The following is a 13,862-nucleotide window of genomic DNA, read 5'->3' as shown; positions in this document are numbered from 1 at the left end:
TTAACAGTCATGCTCATTTGTGTACATGGCCCATTTGTTCAAGCGGCTGTACAGGGGAGTGTCATCCTTTTCTCTGTACATGTAAACTCCAGTGATGCGGTTCCACTCCAGTCTGGGAATGACACTCTTGATTCCCTTGCAGTTTGCTAGAAGCTCCTTCTCCTGATTTTCCAAGGCCACAAAGCCAAAAAAATTCTTGACATTTTCAGCCGCATTGTATTTAGCATGCACTTCAGCTGTACGCTTGAAAAGAGCTTGCTCGCTGGAACGATACTGGGACCAGTACGCCTCCTGATGATAGCCAAGAGTAGAGAAGCATTTTTTCAGACAGAGAAGGAGAAAGACGGCGAGCGAGATGATTCCTACTAGCAACCAGCCGAACAGCTAGATGAAGAAGAGAAAAAAATTAGGTTGAACATACAAGAAGTGTTCATGCAATTAAGGACAATAACAACACTATAAAAAGTGATACGTACCTGGGATTCATACTTTAACTGGCGTTCAACTTCTCCTGAGTAGTTCATAAATGGAGAAGGTACATCCTTACATGGAAACCGGGCCATGATTTCTGGACCAAGTGTATTTGAAGAGAAATTATCCAAAGAAGAGGGGTCTACAAACTCACTGAAAGCACAGACATACGCCTCCCCTCTCAGGAGGGAAATAACAGACCAAGTGATGGGGGCAACGACTGCTCTGCCCACAATGGAGCCCAAAAGAGCAAAAGCAGCAGTCACCGATAGTTTCTGGCATTTTCTGGTGCGACACTCTGACACAACGTCCCAGGTATTTTGATTCAGCATTACCCCAATGACAAAGAAAGCCAGGGCCGGTACACCAATGGCAGCTAGGCCGTATAGGTAATTCTTCTTTGGTGAACATGGACAGTCAAAAGCTAAGGTGTTGTATGCTGTCTGACCGACCACCGTTCCTAAACCTATGAGACCATTGAAGACCATAGCATCCTTACTCTTGATGTACAGTGCAATAAATTTGATGTATTCTGAGAAAAGCACAGACATCTTCACTTGATATAAGCTTGCTTTTCTTTTTCACTTTCTTTCCGCTGATGGTGATTGTTGTCTGTAAATAAAACCTAAAACCCTGACAAAGACAGATGAAGAAGGCAAACAGAAACAGCTTTATTATACAAATACTTCCAAGAGAAATGTAGTCATAGAGTAACAATATGCATTTAGTTCATATAAAAGCAATTCATTGGGAAAAGTTCCCCCAAGCCTTACTGTGCCACTTAAATAAGTTATTGAAATCCGAAAATCAATTGAAAAATCAAAGAATTTCTGAAATAAAGACTTACATTCCAGAGCCAGGAGGTACAAATGGTCTTGCTGAACATCCACAAGGTTTTAAAATCATGTACAACCAGAAGCAGATTGAAAAAGATGCTTTTAAAACAACAACGACAACAACAAAAATCTCTATACGTAGCTCTATTTGTTGTGGTAAAGAAGTGAGATCCTTCCCTCCTCCGTCTGTTGTGTACATATAGAAGTGAATCACCAAGAGCAATTACAATCTGGTTTCAGCATTAATGGAACTAAAATAGGATGGGCTAAAGTAATTGAGAGAGATCAGACACATGCACAAAAAACAACAACAATTAATTTCTCTTTAACTGCCATCCAATGTATTGTTCAAAATTACTCCTGAGACCCAGTAGAAATGGTTATGGCAGTGGTTCCCAAGTTCCAGACTTCATTTTTTGACACTCCTTTTGCAGGTCTTGGAGTTAAACTAGGTGTGTTTAATCAAGGAGACAATTCCTTTAAAGACAGTGGTTTTGACCCTAAGGCCACACATTATCCACAACAATACTGAAGTTCACCCCTCCCCTTTTTTGATGAACAGAAATTAGTAATGACCATAGATTAAGATAAGCCACTAATTATAATTGAAAAAATAAAATAATTACATTTTAGAATTCCAGAATTTTAGGGGTGAATTAAATAAAAACTACCTTGATTTTTACTTGTTTTACCTTATTCTAAAGCTAATTTTGTCTTATTTTAAATCATTTTAATTCATCTAGAGTGTAAGTCTTTTAGAGTGTAAGTTTTTGTGACCTCTGGCTGAGAACCTCTGCTTACATTCACTGGTGAGTAATTTTGGTTAGTAATAAATACTGCTTTTTTAAACTGAAGAACATAACTAAATAATTGTTTTCACGAGTTCACACTTACATCATATTAAACTGAGTAAAGATTATGCATATTTGGCGTGCTGTCCGGGGGAGGGCTCCGGGCTCGGAATTTGGCCCGAACCATTTCCTTCCCCTTTAATAAGGTTTGATTATCTGAATGTGCTCCACAGGTGTTTAATTATCTGAACGTGCTCCTCCCGAACTTTGTTAAATAAAACATCATTTTGAGAGAGAAATGTGAGCTCAAGACCATCAGGGGCCTATACCATGAAGCCGGTTTAGGTTGCTATAGCCAATTATGTTTCAGTTTTTTTTGTGCCAACCCTGGGTTTTAGGCACCATGAAAGTGGCTTGGCTTTTAGCGATGTTCATCGCCATAGAACTGTACGCTCGGCGGCTAACCTGCTCTGGGGCAGGTTATGTTCTGGGTGAGATCTCAAACCAAAACTGGACCAATCAGCTGTGAGCAAAGTGACACATGTCTGATGCAATTAAGTAACTTATCCACTGCTTGAGTTGACAGAGAAAGTTGATGAACAGCGTCATGGTACCAACAAGGACTGTTTGAATTGGTTTGGTTTTGTCAACTCTAAACTAGTAACCCTGAGTTTGTTTAACTGCCATCATGGTACGAGCCCCAGGTGGTGTAAACTCAAGAGTTACGAATCCAGTTAGACAATTGCAACCAAACAGCAATGATTTTCTATAGTGAAGCCTCCAAGGATGCAATCTCTGATAGGATTTAATGTTTAGGATGTGATATCTGTTGGTTTTGTGAGGAACATAATTTAGGACGTGGTACTTTGATCACTTAGAAGCCATCGAAACTTGCTATTAGCGGGCGAGGCTAAATACCAGAAAAAATAACCAAAGTCCTTGAGGTATAACTGACCGATTAGATAGACAAACTCCTCCCGAATTTAAATGTAGTTATAACTTAAACTTAGTAAGACTTAATTTGTTGCATAAGAAACTAAACAGAGATAAAAAGGTGTCATATTCATCATTAACATCGTCATCATCACTCTATTATTATTATATTGGTCACACCTTTAACACGTTACTTTACGGTATCACAGAAAAGCCCATGATATCCTATTATTTATGTTCTCATTTATTTATGGTAACACACAACATATAGTAGATCGACTGAAGTCTCTGGAGGATATAAAATAGGAAGTTACATGCAATAAATAAAAATGAGATAGGAAAACAGGACTCTTGACAGTGAGTACTGCTAAAGCACTTCATTCAATTCTTCATAAGTAAGATTAAAACATTAAGTCAGACTTTGGAGTAGTATGCCACAGCTGTTTTCTTCATAGGTTTCTGAGTGTGGCATTCATCAGAAAAGCTGTGAGTATCCAAGCGTGCATGTCCATTCATATCTTCAACACGTTTATTCAACAGTAGTGGAGGTTTACATATATGCCAGTTCCACAGGACTTTATTCATGTCGTCTTCTTTACGGATCCCAAGAAGCTTCTCCTCGTCACTCTTCTGTTTTTCCCCATCATCATCTTTATTACCTTTCCCTTTCTTTATGGGTGTGGAAAGTTGTGGAACAATTTCACCACTGATGCTCTCGAAGTATTGCTGTATGCAGACTTTAGCGAAGGTCTTGGCGTGCTCTTTGCACATTTCATCAAATAGTTTGCGCTCTGTATCAATGTAGTGTGACCAATATTTGGTTTTAAGAAAAGCGGCTTGAGTGAAACAAGGTCTTATTGCTCTTATCAAGAAGGCTAGTATAGTTATTATCATTAAAAAGGTCCATCCACAGGCCTAAAAAACAAACAACAAAAAAAAACATTACAACAGATTAATGCATTTTATACAGTAGCCCAATTTAAACAAATTGTATTTCATACATCATTTCTACCATGAGGTCCGAATTATTCTTGGGCCTGTTTTAATAATCTCTTGTGTAACTGTGAAAATGTCTGATTTAAATCATGAAAATAAATTTAGTAACACTTTACAATAAGGTTCATTAGTTAACATTAGTTAACTACCTTTGTTAACATGAACTGAATGAACAATACTTCTACAGCATTTATTAATGAGTTAATATTAATTTCAACATTTACTAATAGCTACATTATTCAAATTAAAGGTTGTATTTGTTAACATTAGTTAATGCACTGTGAACTAACATGAACAAACAATGAGCAGCTGGATTTTTATTAACTAACATTAACAAAGATTATGTTAGTTAATACATTAACTAATGTTAACTAATGAACCTTGTTGTAAAGTGTTACAATAAATTCTAGTAGTAATCTCTACTCAGATAGTTTTGTCTTTTCTCTAGGTGCATGTTTGACATTAAAACTTGCGAGATGGCGATTTCATATGATTTTTAGAAGGAAAAAAAGCATGATTCTCATTGTCCCTGGATTATTGTGCAGAGTGATTAGATGGATTTTAATTAATTGTAAAAAGCTTTATTGTCCAAAAAAATAACTTGCTTATATTTGTGTGTGTGTGTTTGTTTGTTTGTTTATATTCACTCACCGGCCACTTTATTAGGTACACCTGCCCAATACTGTAATACTACACACATATCTAATCAGCCAATCACATGGCAGTAACTCAATGCATTTAGGCATGTAGACATGATCAAAACCATCTTCTGAAGTACAAACTAGCCTCAGAATGGGAAAGCATTCTGAGGCTTTCCCATTCTGAGGCTTTTCCCAGAAAGAAAGGTTATTTAAATGACTTTGAATGTGGCATGGTTGTTGCCAGACAGACTGGTCTGAGTATTTCAGAAACTGCTGATCTAGCCTACTGGGATTTTCATGCACAAGGTTTACAGAGAATGGTCAGAAAAAAAGAGAAATTATCCAGTGAGTGGCAGTTCTGTGGGCACAAATGCCTTGTTGATGCAAGAGGAAAGAGGAGAATGATCAGACTGGTTCGAGCTGATATAAAAGTAACAGTAACTCAAATATCGTTTTAACTGAGGTCTGCAGAAGAACATCTCTCAACACAAACACATCGAACCTTAAAGCAGATGGGCTACAGCAGCAGAAGACCACACCGGGTGCTTCTCCTGTCAGCTAAAAACAGGAAACTGAGGATACAATTCACACAGGCTCTGTTGCCTGTCTGATGAGTCTCGATTTCTGCTGCAACATTCAGATGGTAAGGTCAGAATTTGGCGTAAACAACATGAAAGCATGGATCTATCCTGCCTTAACGGTTTAGAACATAAACATTAGAAAACCTTTCCAGCTGGAGAGACCTAAGCGGGAAAGGCCTGAAAAGGGATGCCTAGGTTGCATTGTTTCTGCTCTATATGTGTGAGTAAATTTGGTTTTGAGTGCATGCTGCTGCCGATTAACAACGAACTCTTGCTTGTACTTTTGTACTGTATGCTTACTGCACATTTAAGGCAGTTCTGAAGGCAAAAGGGGGTCCAATCCAGTACTAGCAAGTTGTACCTAATAAAGTGGCCGGTGAGTGCGCGCACACACACACACACACACACACACACACACACATACATACATATATATATATATATATATATATATGTGTGTGTGTGTGTGTATATTGTGTGTGTGTGTAATCAAATTTTTATATATCATATACCGGTATATGTCGCTGAGTGTGTGTGTGTGTGTGTGTGTGTGTTTATGTACATGTCTATGTCTATGTCTATAAGTACAATAATAGTCTTTATATACACACACATATATTGTAAACAAACTTTTATGTTAGATGCAATTAATCGATTATACTGATATATACTGATATATAAGTTTACAGATAGCCTATATAGGCCTATGTGTATATACATATATATATATATATATATAATGTATGTAGGCCTATGTATATGAAGAGTTCAGATGCAAAACCTCTAAATGCCATCTGAAATTTTCTTCTAGAATGATCATTTTTATCAAGCTCGTTTATTTAAGTTCAGTTATTTCACTTAAATGGCTATTAATAGGTCATTTTCATTGCCATTTAAGTGAAATTACTGAACTTAAATATACGAGCTTCATAAAAATGATCATTCTAGAAGAACATTTCAGATCGCACTTAGAGGCTTTTGAATCTGAAATCTTCTTAAGTATATGTATAGAGGGGGAGGGGGCTCTCGCGCTGCATAATTATCATTATATCAATTCACCCAGCTGCTGCGTCTTTCAAAATTATAAATGTGAAACATTGCTTTACCCAGCGTTAATTGTCATAGGTAAAAGTGAGCCTATTTTGAAAACCCCATTTAGACATCAAGTTGAGCATTACCTGTGAAAAACAGCGAATATACCTAGTGGCCGCATCTCTGGAGATAATATCATGCCCATCATATACGTCTTCGCATGGAATCCTTGCTTGTAATTTCTGAAGTTCATTTTTTGATAAGCTTTTATAGGTCTCGTTGAGGAACTCGGATAAATCCGATGTGGCACTGAAAGCGCACAAAAAGCTCTTGCCATCCATTAAAGTTACGGCTACCCACACAACTGGAGCGATGAGAGCGCGCTGCGTCATGGAGCTGAACATGTAGCGCAAAACCGCTGGATCTTTTCTGCGCTTGCCCATCGGTCGCTTCCATTCTTCAGTTAACACTGATATGTTGTTGTTAAGTACATATCCAAGTAAAAAGAACCATATTGGTGGCACGATTAGAATTCCGATTCCATACGCATAATTGTAGGCTGGAAGGCAAGGGCATGTAAACTCAAAAGAGGAATACATTTGAGCGCTTGCCAGAGCCATGATCCCACAGATGCCATTCATAAAGGACTCTTGGTTGGCTTGCAAAAACTGGACCATAATCCGAAACTTATCCATTTTCAGAAAGGGAGTTCACCTTTTAGAGCAAAATATTAGAGCAAAGTTTATAGTACAGCTAATTAATAAATAATAAATTGTATTTAAATAATCAAAGACTTACTCTATCTTGTCAGAGAGAAAAGAAAGCAAGACTGCTGGAGCAGAGATAAGTCCTATGTGATGAAAGGTTCACCTGGTGAACTTAAAGCATGGATACCCATGAGTGACAGGCCACTCCTTTAGAAGTTCTATAGATGGGTGTGATTTTCGTTCTCACATTGTCCAGTCAGTGTTTAAATTGTTTCCTGTATGTCAACCATACATAACTAAAGGGCAAAATAGATCTCACTGAAAATGTGTACTGAAGGCAAAAGTACATTTCAAGACATGTACTATACAATATACAAATATACAAAATCTGGTGACAGTGGTTTGTCGCACAGCTAAGATGATAAACATACTTTTATTAATATATATTAATTTTATTAATAGATACACATATACAATACATACAGACATATACATAAACAGTACACATATTTTTTCAGGTGTTGCCAAGGTTCCGCAGTCATTTGCATCCAAGCCATATCCATGAGGTTGTTGTGTAATGTGTGTGGAAAGAGAAATGCAAAATTACACAAACTAAATCCCAGCATATTCAAATGCTTCATATTCAGATGCAAGCTCTTGAAGGAGGTTAAAACAAGGCTTTCTGAATTGACAATAATCTGACAGTAGATGTTTGATGTTTGGATTTTAAATTCATATGCAGATGAAACATTCATTGATGAATACAGTACATAACATATGCATCAGCATGCAAGCTTTTGCCTCTGAATGAACAATAATCAGTTATTTAGTCCTCAATTTATTACAATTTTGGGATTCATCAACATTTTTCATTACCTTTATTAACATCACTTATTTGCATGAATCCTTACTTAAGAGGTAAGATCTGTTTTTCTCAATTTTACACATCAGAGAACATAGCCTTTCCATTGTGATCTTCCCAAGTGATACACACTTTGGGCTTATAGGCCATCTTGGTCACATCCAGTTCTGGTTTGCACTCGTACCAGGTTTGCAGCAAATGATCCACCTGATCTTGCCTGGTAATACCATGCAGACGCTCCTCTTCTTCCTCTTCATATTCATTACGGATTGTGCTGGGTCTGAGTGCACTTGAGAGGGGCATTCTCACGGTCACATCTTCTCGCATGCTCTCAAAGAACTGAACGACGCATTTTCTGGCAAAATCTCTGGCATGAAGGACACAGGTCTCATCGAAAAGCTTCTGTTCAATGTCCAGGTAATTGCTCCAGTAACGAGTCTGCAGAAAAGTGGCGTGATTGAAGCAAGGCTTGATGACGCGACCCACTGCACCCAAAAAAATTAAGATGAGGAGTATTGACCAGCCTATTGCCTTAGAAAAGAAGATAAATTGTCAAGAATAGATGAGTCATGTGGTTATGCAAAGGTATGAAAAGACTTTAACCACCTACAGATTTGCTAAAGGTCTGTTCCTGTCAACTTTGTACAGCTCAATCTTTTCAGCTATCAAGTCAAAAATGACATTGACATCACAGTTCATTGACTAAAGACTATGTATGTAAGCATGTAAAAAATGTGCAAAAAAAAGTGATAACACACTTACTTGAGAGTAACAACGCACATAGCGTGATATAGCTTTCCGAAAACTGCTGTTTTTGAAGATGATATCTTCTTTGCAAGGCACCTTAGCCATGATCTTGATTAGTTCTAGGCCGGTGCTGTTAGGTATTCCTGTAAAATATTTAGGGTCTACGTTCATACTAAATGCACAGATGAAACATTTTCCATCCAAGAGTGTCATCAAAATCCAGACCATGGGGGCCAGAAGGGCCCGTTGCATCATTGATGACAGTAGAAATCTGGGAGAAGGATAATAGTTAATATTTTTGTATTATCAATATTAATATTATTTAGTCAAATAATATTGTTTAGCTTCAAACTCACTTTACCACTGCCGGATTTTTTGTCCTGTTTCCCATGGGTCTGACCCACTCTTCCATCAGCACCCCTGTATGACGATTAACTAACACTCCCAAAAGGAACAGTATAATTGGGGGGACGAACATGACCCCCATTGCGTACATCTTATTGTACTGCGGTAAACAGGGGCAGTTGAAATCAAAACTTGTATACAACTTGACGCTTATCAGTGACAATATTATACAGATACCATTGGAGATGGACTCCGAATTTGACTGGAAATATTGTAAAACCAACTTTAAACGATCCATTAATTACAGTTTACGTTATATTAGAGGCTGTCAAAGGTAGAGGCTACTTATCTGACAATGACCGCCAAATACGCTGTTCTGCAATGTGCGCTGTTCAAGTCACAAAAACGCAAAAAAGACCAACGAAAATTATATATTATTATCTGGATCACGTGAAAAACGAAATGATTCACAATTATTAACGCATCTCGCGATCTCTGCGTGCTGAAGTGCGATGAGATCACAAGTAAGGCGCGCGCGCACCTGTAAGCTCCCTTTGGTCACACCCAAATGTGCGCATGCCAGAAATACCTGCCTTTAAAACTGCTTTAAACGGGGTTGCTTTTCTTTGTTGTTTAATTTAACGCCATTTCAATGGTCGTGTGAGGAAATATTTATAGTCATGTTTATATTTAGTTTAGGTTTTTTTTGGGATATTGGTGATGGATATTTTTCTCATAGCATACATCACCCTTAGGAAAATAACATCGAAGATAAAATTCAAAATCATTACCAATGGATTATTGCAATGGTGGTTATTTGACAGAAACTCTCATATCTAAACATTATTGTAGGTAGCTTTTTTACAGTCTATGGTAGGTAACGTTAGGTCTGTATTGTCTAAGCTACTGAACTTTGGTGAGGCAGCGACCTCGTGTGGGCATATTTGTCCTCCGTTTTTAGTAGGCTAGTCTGCGCAGCCGCACATCTTTCAAAAGAGCTGAAATTTTTTCGTTAACAACGTAGGCTAAATGCCTTGCCGAAAAAACAAATTTGAAATACGTATGTGCAATTTATTTTTGCAATTGCATGTAGCCTACATCCTCAATGAATACAGGCACGTATAATATTATTTAAGTAGGCCTACTATTAAAGTAAGTATAAACTCACGTCTAGAAAAAGCTTCAATGTTTTCACCATCCCGGAGAATGGCGTGTGTGCTTGCGTGCGTTACATGCTATGGTTACGTTGACTCAAGAACAGGGCTGACCCACGTGCTTTTTATAGAGGAGCGTAAACGGCCCCTTTGGTCACTTCCTGGTTGTGAGTGAGAACAGCTTCATGAGAATCGAGCAGATGAGGAAACCGAGGAATAACGGTACTGCAGCAGCGCTTTCTCTTGTGTCGGTTCAGTATTAATCTCAGGAAATGAACAACGCTGGACGTTAACTCTTGGATTACGGTGTAAGTTATTTTCCTGTTCTTGGTTTAAAACAAAGACTGGTTTGCGTCTGCTGTTTTATAGATTATTAAAGACACTGTAACTGTGATACAAATGAAAAAAGACCACAGCAGACTTGTAAAACATCTTAATATGTCAAAATAAAAATACCCTGTTGTTTGGCGATTAAAAAGAGACTTTGTAAAATGTTCTGCCTTTAAGTAGCCTATCACCGCCCTCTACAAGTTTCAGTCGTCTTCTCACTGACAAACTTACCACCTACTTTAATTATTGTTAAAAACTCTTCCTTAGTGTCTCTAACTATTTCATATTTGCTATATCTGTGATCACAAATTTAGTTGTCTAGTCTCGGTCCTTAGTGATTGTGGAATATGCAGCGCCACACCAATTTCCCACGTCTTTACTACCAGTGATGTCATTATGTAAACTATTCAGAAACTTTTTTGTTATTTTGTGCTGCTGTTCCACATTGGCATTCATTTGTTTTTTATCGTAACAAAAAAAAAAAAAAAAAAATGCAAATGAGCCTAAACCGGAAAGAAAAAAAAAATGTAAAAAAAAAAATATATATATTAAACCTCCTTGGTGCTTAACCTTCAAAATACCTTGTGAGGTTGTGAGTGAATTTTGTATTAGTTGATTAATCTTCTATATAATATTCTCTCTTCTATCTACTCTTTGTGACCTTTTATCAAAAAATGCGGAAATACTGTTTAAAAGACTGAAATTTGTGAGTTTGCAATTTTGTGTTTTTAATAATCATATACTTAAAAATATCAGCAATATAAGTAAGCTTGATGAATGCTGTAAACAGTATTATTTTTTTTCAAAAAAATTCAGAAAATGAAATTGAATGAGAGTATTTGTTTGCCTTCTCACCTTTCTGTGGAAAGGGTCTAAATAAATTGGCCATAATTGATCAATAAAATTAGTGTAGTAAAAGTAGCATTTACTTCTATAAATTGAATATCAGTTCAATAGATCGACTAAATCTATTTTGTCCTGTATCTCTAATGCTTTTAAGTGGAACCGTTGAATGTGCCAGTAGCTCGCAGTTTGTATAAATATGGAATTTTATCTGCCTCATTCCAAGAATCACTCAGACTCCAAGTGCCACACCGTAAATAAACCAATTACATAACATCCTCCTCAGTATATATTAGGTTGCTTCCTGAGCTTTAGTCAAGGCAAAATTTCAAAGTTCTTTGCATAGATGAGAACAGTTTTTTTACCCAAACATCAAGTCAAGCAGATTCTCACCCCTTATATCAATATTTGTAGAAGAAAAATAAATCATAAATCAGTTGTTTCCAGTGGAAACTTCTATCTGGGTACATTTATCTGGCTGGTTTAATTTATGTTGTTTGACAAGGGTTATCTGACTTCCTTCCCCAGTGCAGGACAGTCCTTTCTATTACAGTTCACAATTAGCACTCTGATGATGACATGTTTTTGCAAAAGTTAGAAGATAGTGTTTCCTTTCAAGAAGTTGATAATAATCCAAAAATATGTTTTCCCAGACGCACAGTAAAGGATGCAAGGTGCTATTACACGGGTTTGCGTGGTGGTAGTAGCCGCTATCCTCAACCATCCTCTGCTCTTCCCTAATGAGAACACCACCGTCCATGAGCAAGATGAGGATCTTCTGGCCCGGATGAAAGAGCACCAGGAGAAGCTGGAGGTCGAACAGGAGCGCCTGGAGCAGGAGATCTCACAAACAGAAACAGCTGTGATTGGTGATCAGGACAGTTACGGCTGGTACTTTTGGAGCGCCCTCTGCCTTGTCATTTTCTTCACAATTGAGGTTTGCAGGCAGGATATGATCCCCGCTGAAGTTCCAGAACCAGTGGAAGACGAAGACGGAGATTCCAGTGCCGGATATCTCAGCGCTAAGTCAGTAGCCTTAGATAAAGACGTCCTAAATAACTTCTGCAAGACCCGCTTCCACCCTTTTATCCACGAGAGCGGGAGAGTGCGGGAGTTTATCGAAGGCTTTGTAGATGATTTGCTTGAGGCTTTGAGAAGTGTTTGCGATCGAGAAGCTGACCTGGAAGTCGAGGACTTTGTTGGCATAGGAAGTATGTTTGAGTCCTGGAGGGTGTCTAAACCTCCTACGTGTGACCTTATTGTGCCTTTTTCTCCACCCCAGCCATTCAGGTTCCAGTTTCAGCTCTGGTGCGACCCTGCCACTGAAATCCCACTGGACCTGCAAGGATGTGGAAGGATTAAACTCATAAAACCAGGTTGGAATGGCACAGACTGTCACTGTGGCTCAACCAATCTTGGTGATGATATGCTATGTCTGCTTCACAATAGAAATGAGTGTGAAAAGCTTGATGAACACACTTTGGTGGAACTCCTCTGTGCAAGGAACACCACATATTTGTCGAAAGATCAGATCATGAGATGGTTTCAGATCTCAGTGACCAAAGCATGGGGCAAGATCTCTCATAAGTATGATTTTGAGCTGGCATTTCAGAACCTGGACTTCCCCGGAGCTCTTAAAATCAGGTTTAGGTCTGGCAAGACTGTCGTCCTCAACTTGACCCCTGCTGTTCAGTTTGAGGAAACGGATGCTTACCTTATCTCTCATTTCCCATCTGACACTAGCAACTCCTCAGACATTCACTGGCAACTCTCACTATCTGTTTATGAAAGAAATCTGCTGAAATACCTAGCGAAAAGACTTCCTACCAACTCGTGTCACATTCACTGTCTTCAGATAGTTTCTTTCTTGCACAAAAAGCAGACGGCTTTGACTGGGAGAAGCGCCTTTTCTAATTACCATATAAAGACGGCGCTCTTGCATCTGCTGTTGAATAAACGTCTTGCGATGTGGCAGCCGCAGAATCTTGATCACAGATTACGAGATCTGCTCAGCTTCCTTCAGCAAAGCTTGGAGGAAAAGAGACTCTATCAGGTCATTGTTGGGAACCCTCGGATCCCAGCTGAAATTCTGGTTCCCAAAATGATCTGTTCTGCAGAGCCGATAAACCTGTTTAGGCCTCTTGTGTTGCAGAGGCACGTATATGCCAAAATGGAGGAGCATTTTCAGGAGATGGTCAGAAATACATCTGTGCTTGTTCAGGAATATACCCCTCACTTTTCTAACGGTCACGTGAGACATGAATTCAGCTAAACAGACCAGGCGTAGACTTACCCGCTGCTCTGGCTTTGAGTGCAGGGGATTTCTACAGCCTAATTACATGATGTTATGCACTTTGAATGTAAACAATATGTTAAGCACTGACTGTTACTGATGCTATTATGATATTTAGGTGTTTCTTCAACTATGGGCACTTTTTATGTTCCAGACGATCAAATTTAATTTTAATTTTATTATTATATATGTTATATGAAGGTCACATTGTTTTAGCATAAATTTTTGCTACTTTTCAAATGCCTTTATATATAGCTTTTATTATTTCACTCCTAGCCCAAACCAAGAATTTAAATCTTA

General features: G+C 38.2%; 4 protein-coding genes across 4 annotated transcripts; 1 reads left to right on the top strand and 3 right to left on the bottom strand.

The window, feature by feature from the left end:
• On the bottom strand, positions 1-1,022 carry LOC311069476 (calcium homeostasis modulator protein 2-like; the record flags this gene model as incomplete). Its single annotated transcript, XM_084092655.1, has 2 exons — positions 1-384; positions 477-1,022. 2 exons carry the CDS (start codon positions 1,020-1,022, stop codon positions 1-3), a joined length of 930 nt encoding a protein of 309 aa, XP_083948781.1.
• A 2,423-nt stretch (positions 1,023-3,445) lies between these two features.
• On the bottom strand, positions 3,446-6,976 carry calhm1a (calcium homeostasis modulator 1a; the record flags this gene model as incomplete). The annotated part of the gene is made up of 2 exons (XM_084093222.1): positions 3,446-3,946; positions 6,428-6,976. The coding sequence occupies 2 exons, from the start codon at positions 6,974-6,976 to the stop codon at positions 3,446-3,448; spliced, it is 1,050 nt and encodes a 349-aa protein (XP_083949348.1).
• A 450-nt stretch (positions 6,977-7,426) lies between these two features.
• Positions 7,427-10,128, bottom strand: calhm3 (calcium homeostasis modulator 3). Its single transcript, XM_084093226.1, has 4 exons — positions 10,111-10,128; positions 8,954-9,102; positions 8,613-8,868; positions 7,427-8,381 (listed from the first exon to the last, which is right to left on the bottom strand). The coding sequence occupies exons 2-4, from the start codon at positions 9,091-9,093 to the stop codon at positions 7,929-7,931; spliced, it is 849 nt and encodes a 282-aa protein (XP_083949352.1). The 5' UTR covers positions 9,094-9,102; positions 10,111-10,128; the 3' UTR covers positions 7,427-7,928.
• A 135-nt stretch (positions 10,129-10,263) lies between these two features.
• Positions 10,264-13,692, top strand: itprip (inositol 1,4,5-trisphosphate receptor interacting protein). Its single transcript, XM_084093212.1, has 2 exons — positions 10,264-10,404; positions 11,923-13,692. Exon 2 carries the CDS (start codon positions 11,937-11,939, stop codon positions 13,539-13,541), a length of 1,605 nt encoding a protein of 534 aa, XP_083949338.1. The 5' UTR covers positions 10,264-10,404; positions 11,923-11,936; the 3' UTR covers positions 13,542-13,692.
• The last annotated feature ends 170 nt before the right edge of the window (positions 13,693-13,862 follow it).

The sequence above is a fragment of the Abramis brama genome (genome assembly GCF_963993115.1).
Source record: "Abramis brama genome assembly, chromosome: 19".
NCBI lineage: Eukaryota > Metazoa > Chordata > Actinopteri > Cypriniformes > Leuciscidae > Abramis > Abramis brama.
This window is presented reverse-complemented; position numbering and strand designations above follow the sequence as displayed.

Bases quoted from the DNA above. Each gene is read 5' to 3' on its own strand.
- calhm3 (XM_084093226.1), bottom strand. From the start codon at position 9,093: ATGTACGCAATGGGGGTCATGTTCGTCCCCCCAATTATACTGTTCCTT. The intron at 8,869-8,953 runs GTGAGTTTGAAG...TCCTTCTCCCAG, and splicing joins AAAAATCCGGCAGTGGTAAA to ATTTCTACTGTCATCAATGA. The intron at 8,382-8,612 runs GTAAGTGTGTTA...TTCTTTTCTAAG, and splicing joins ATGTGCGTTGTTACTCTCAA to GCAATAGGCTGGTCAATACT.
- itprip (XM_084093212.1), top strand. From the start codon at position 11,937: ATGCAAGGTGCTATTACACGGGTTTGCGTGGTGGTAGTAGCCGCTATC.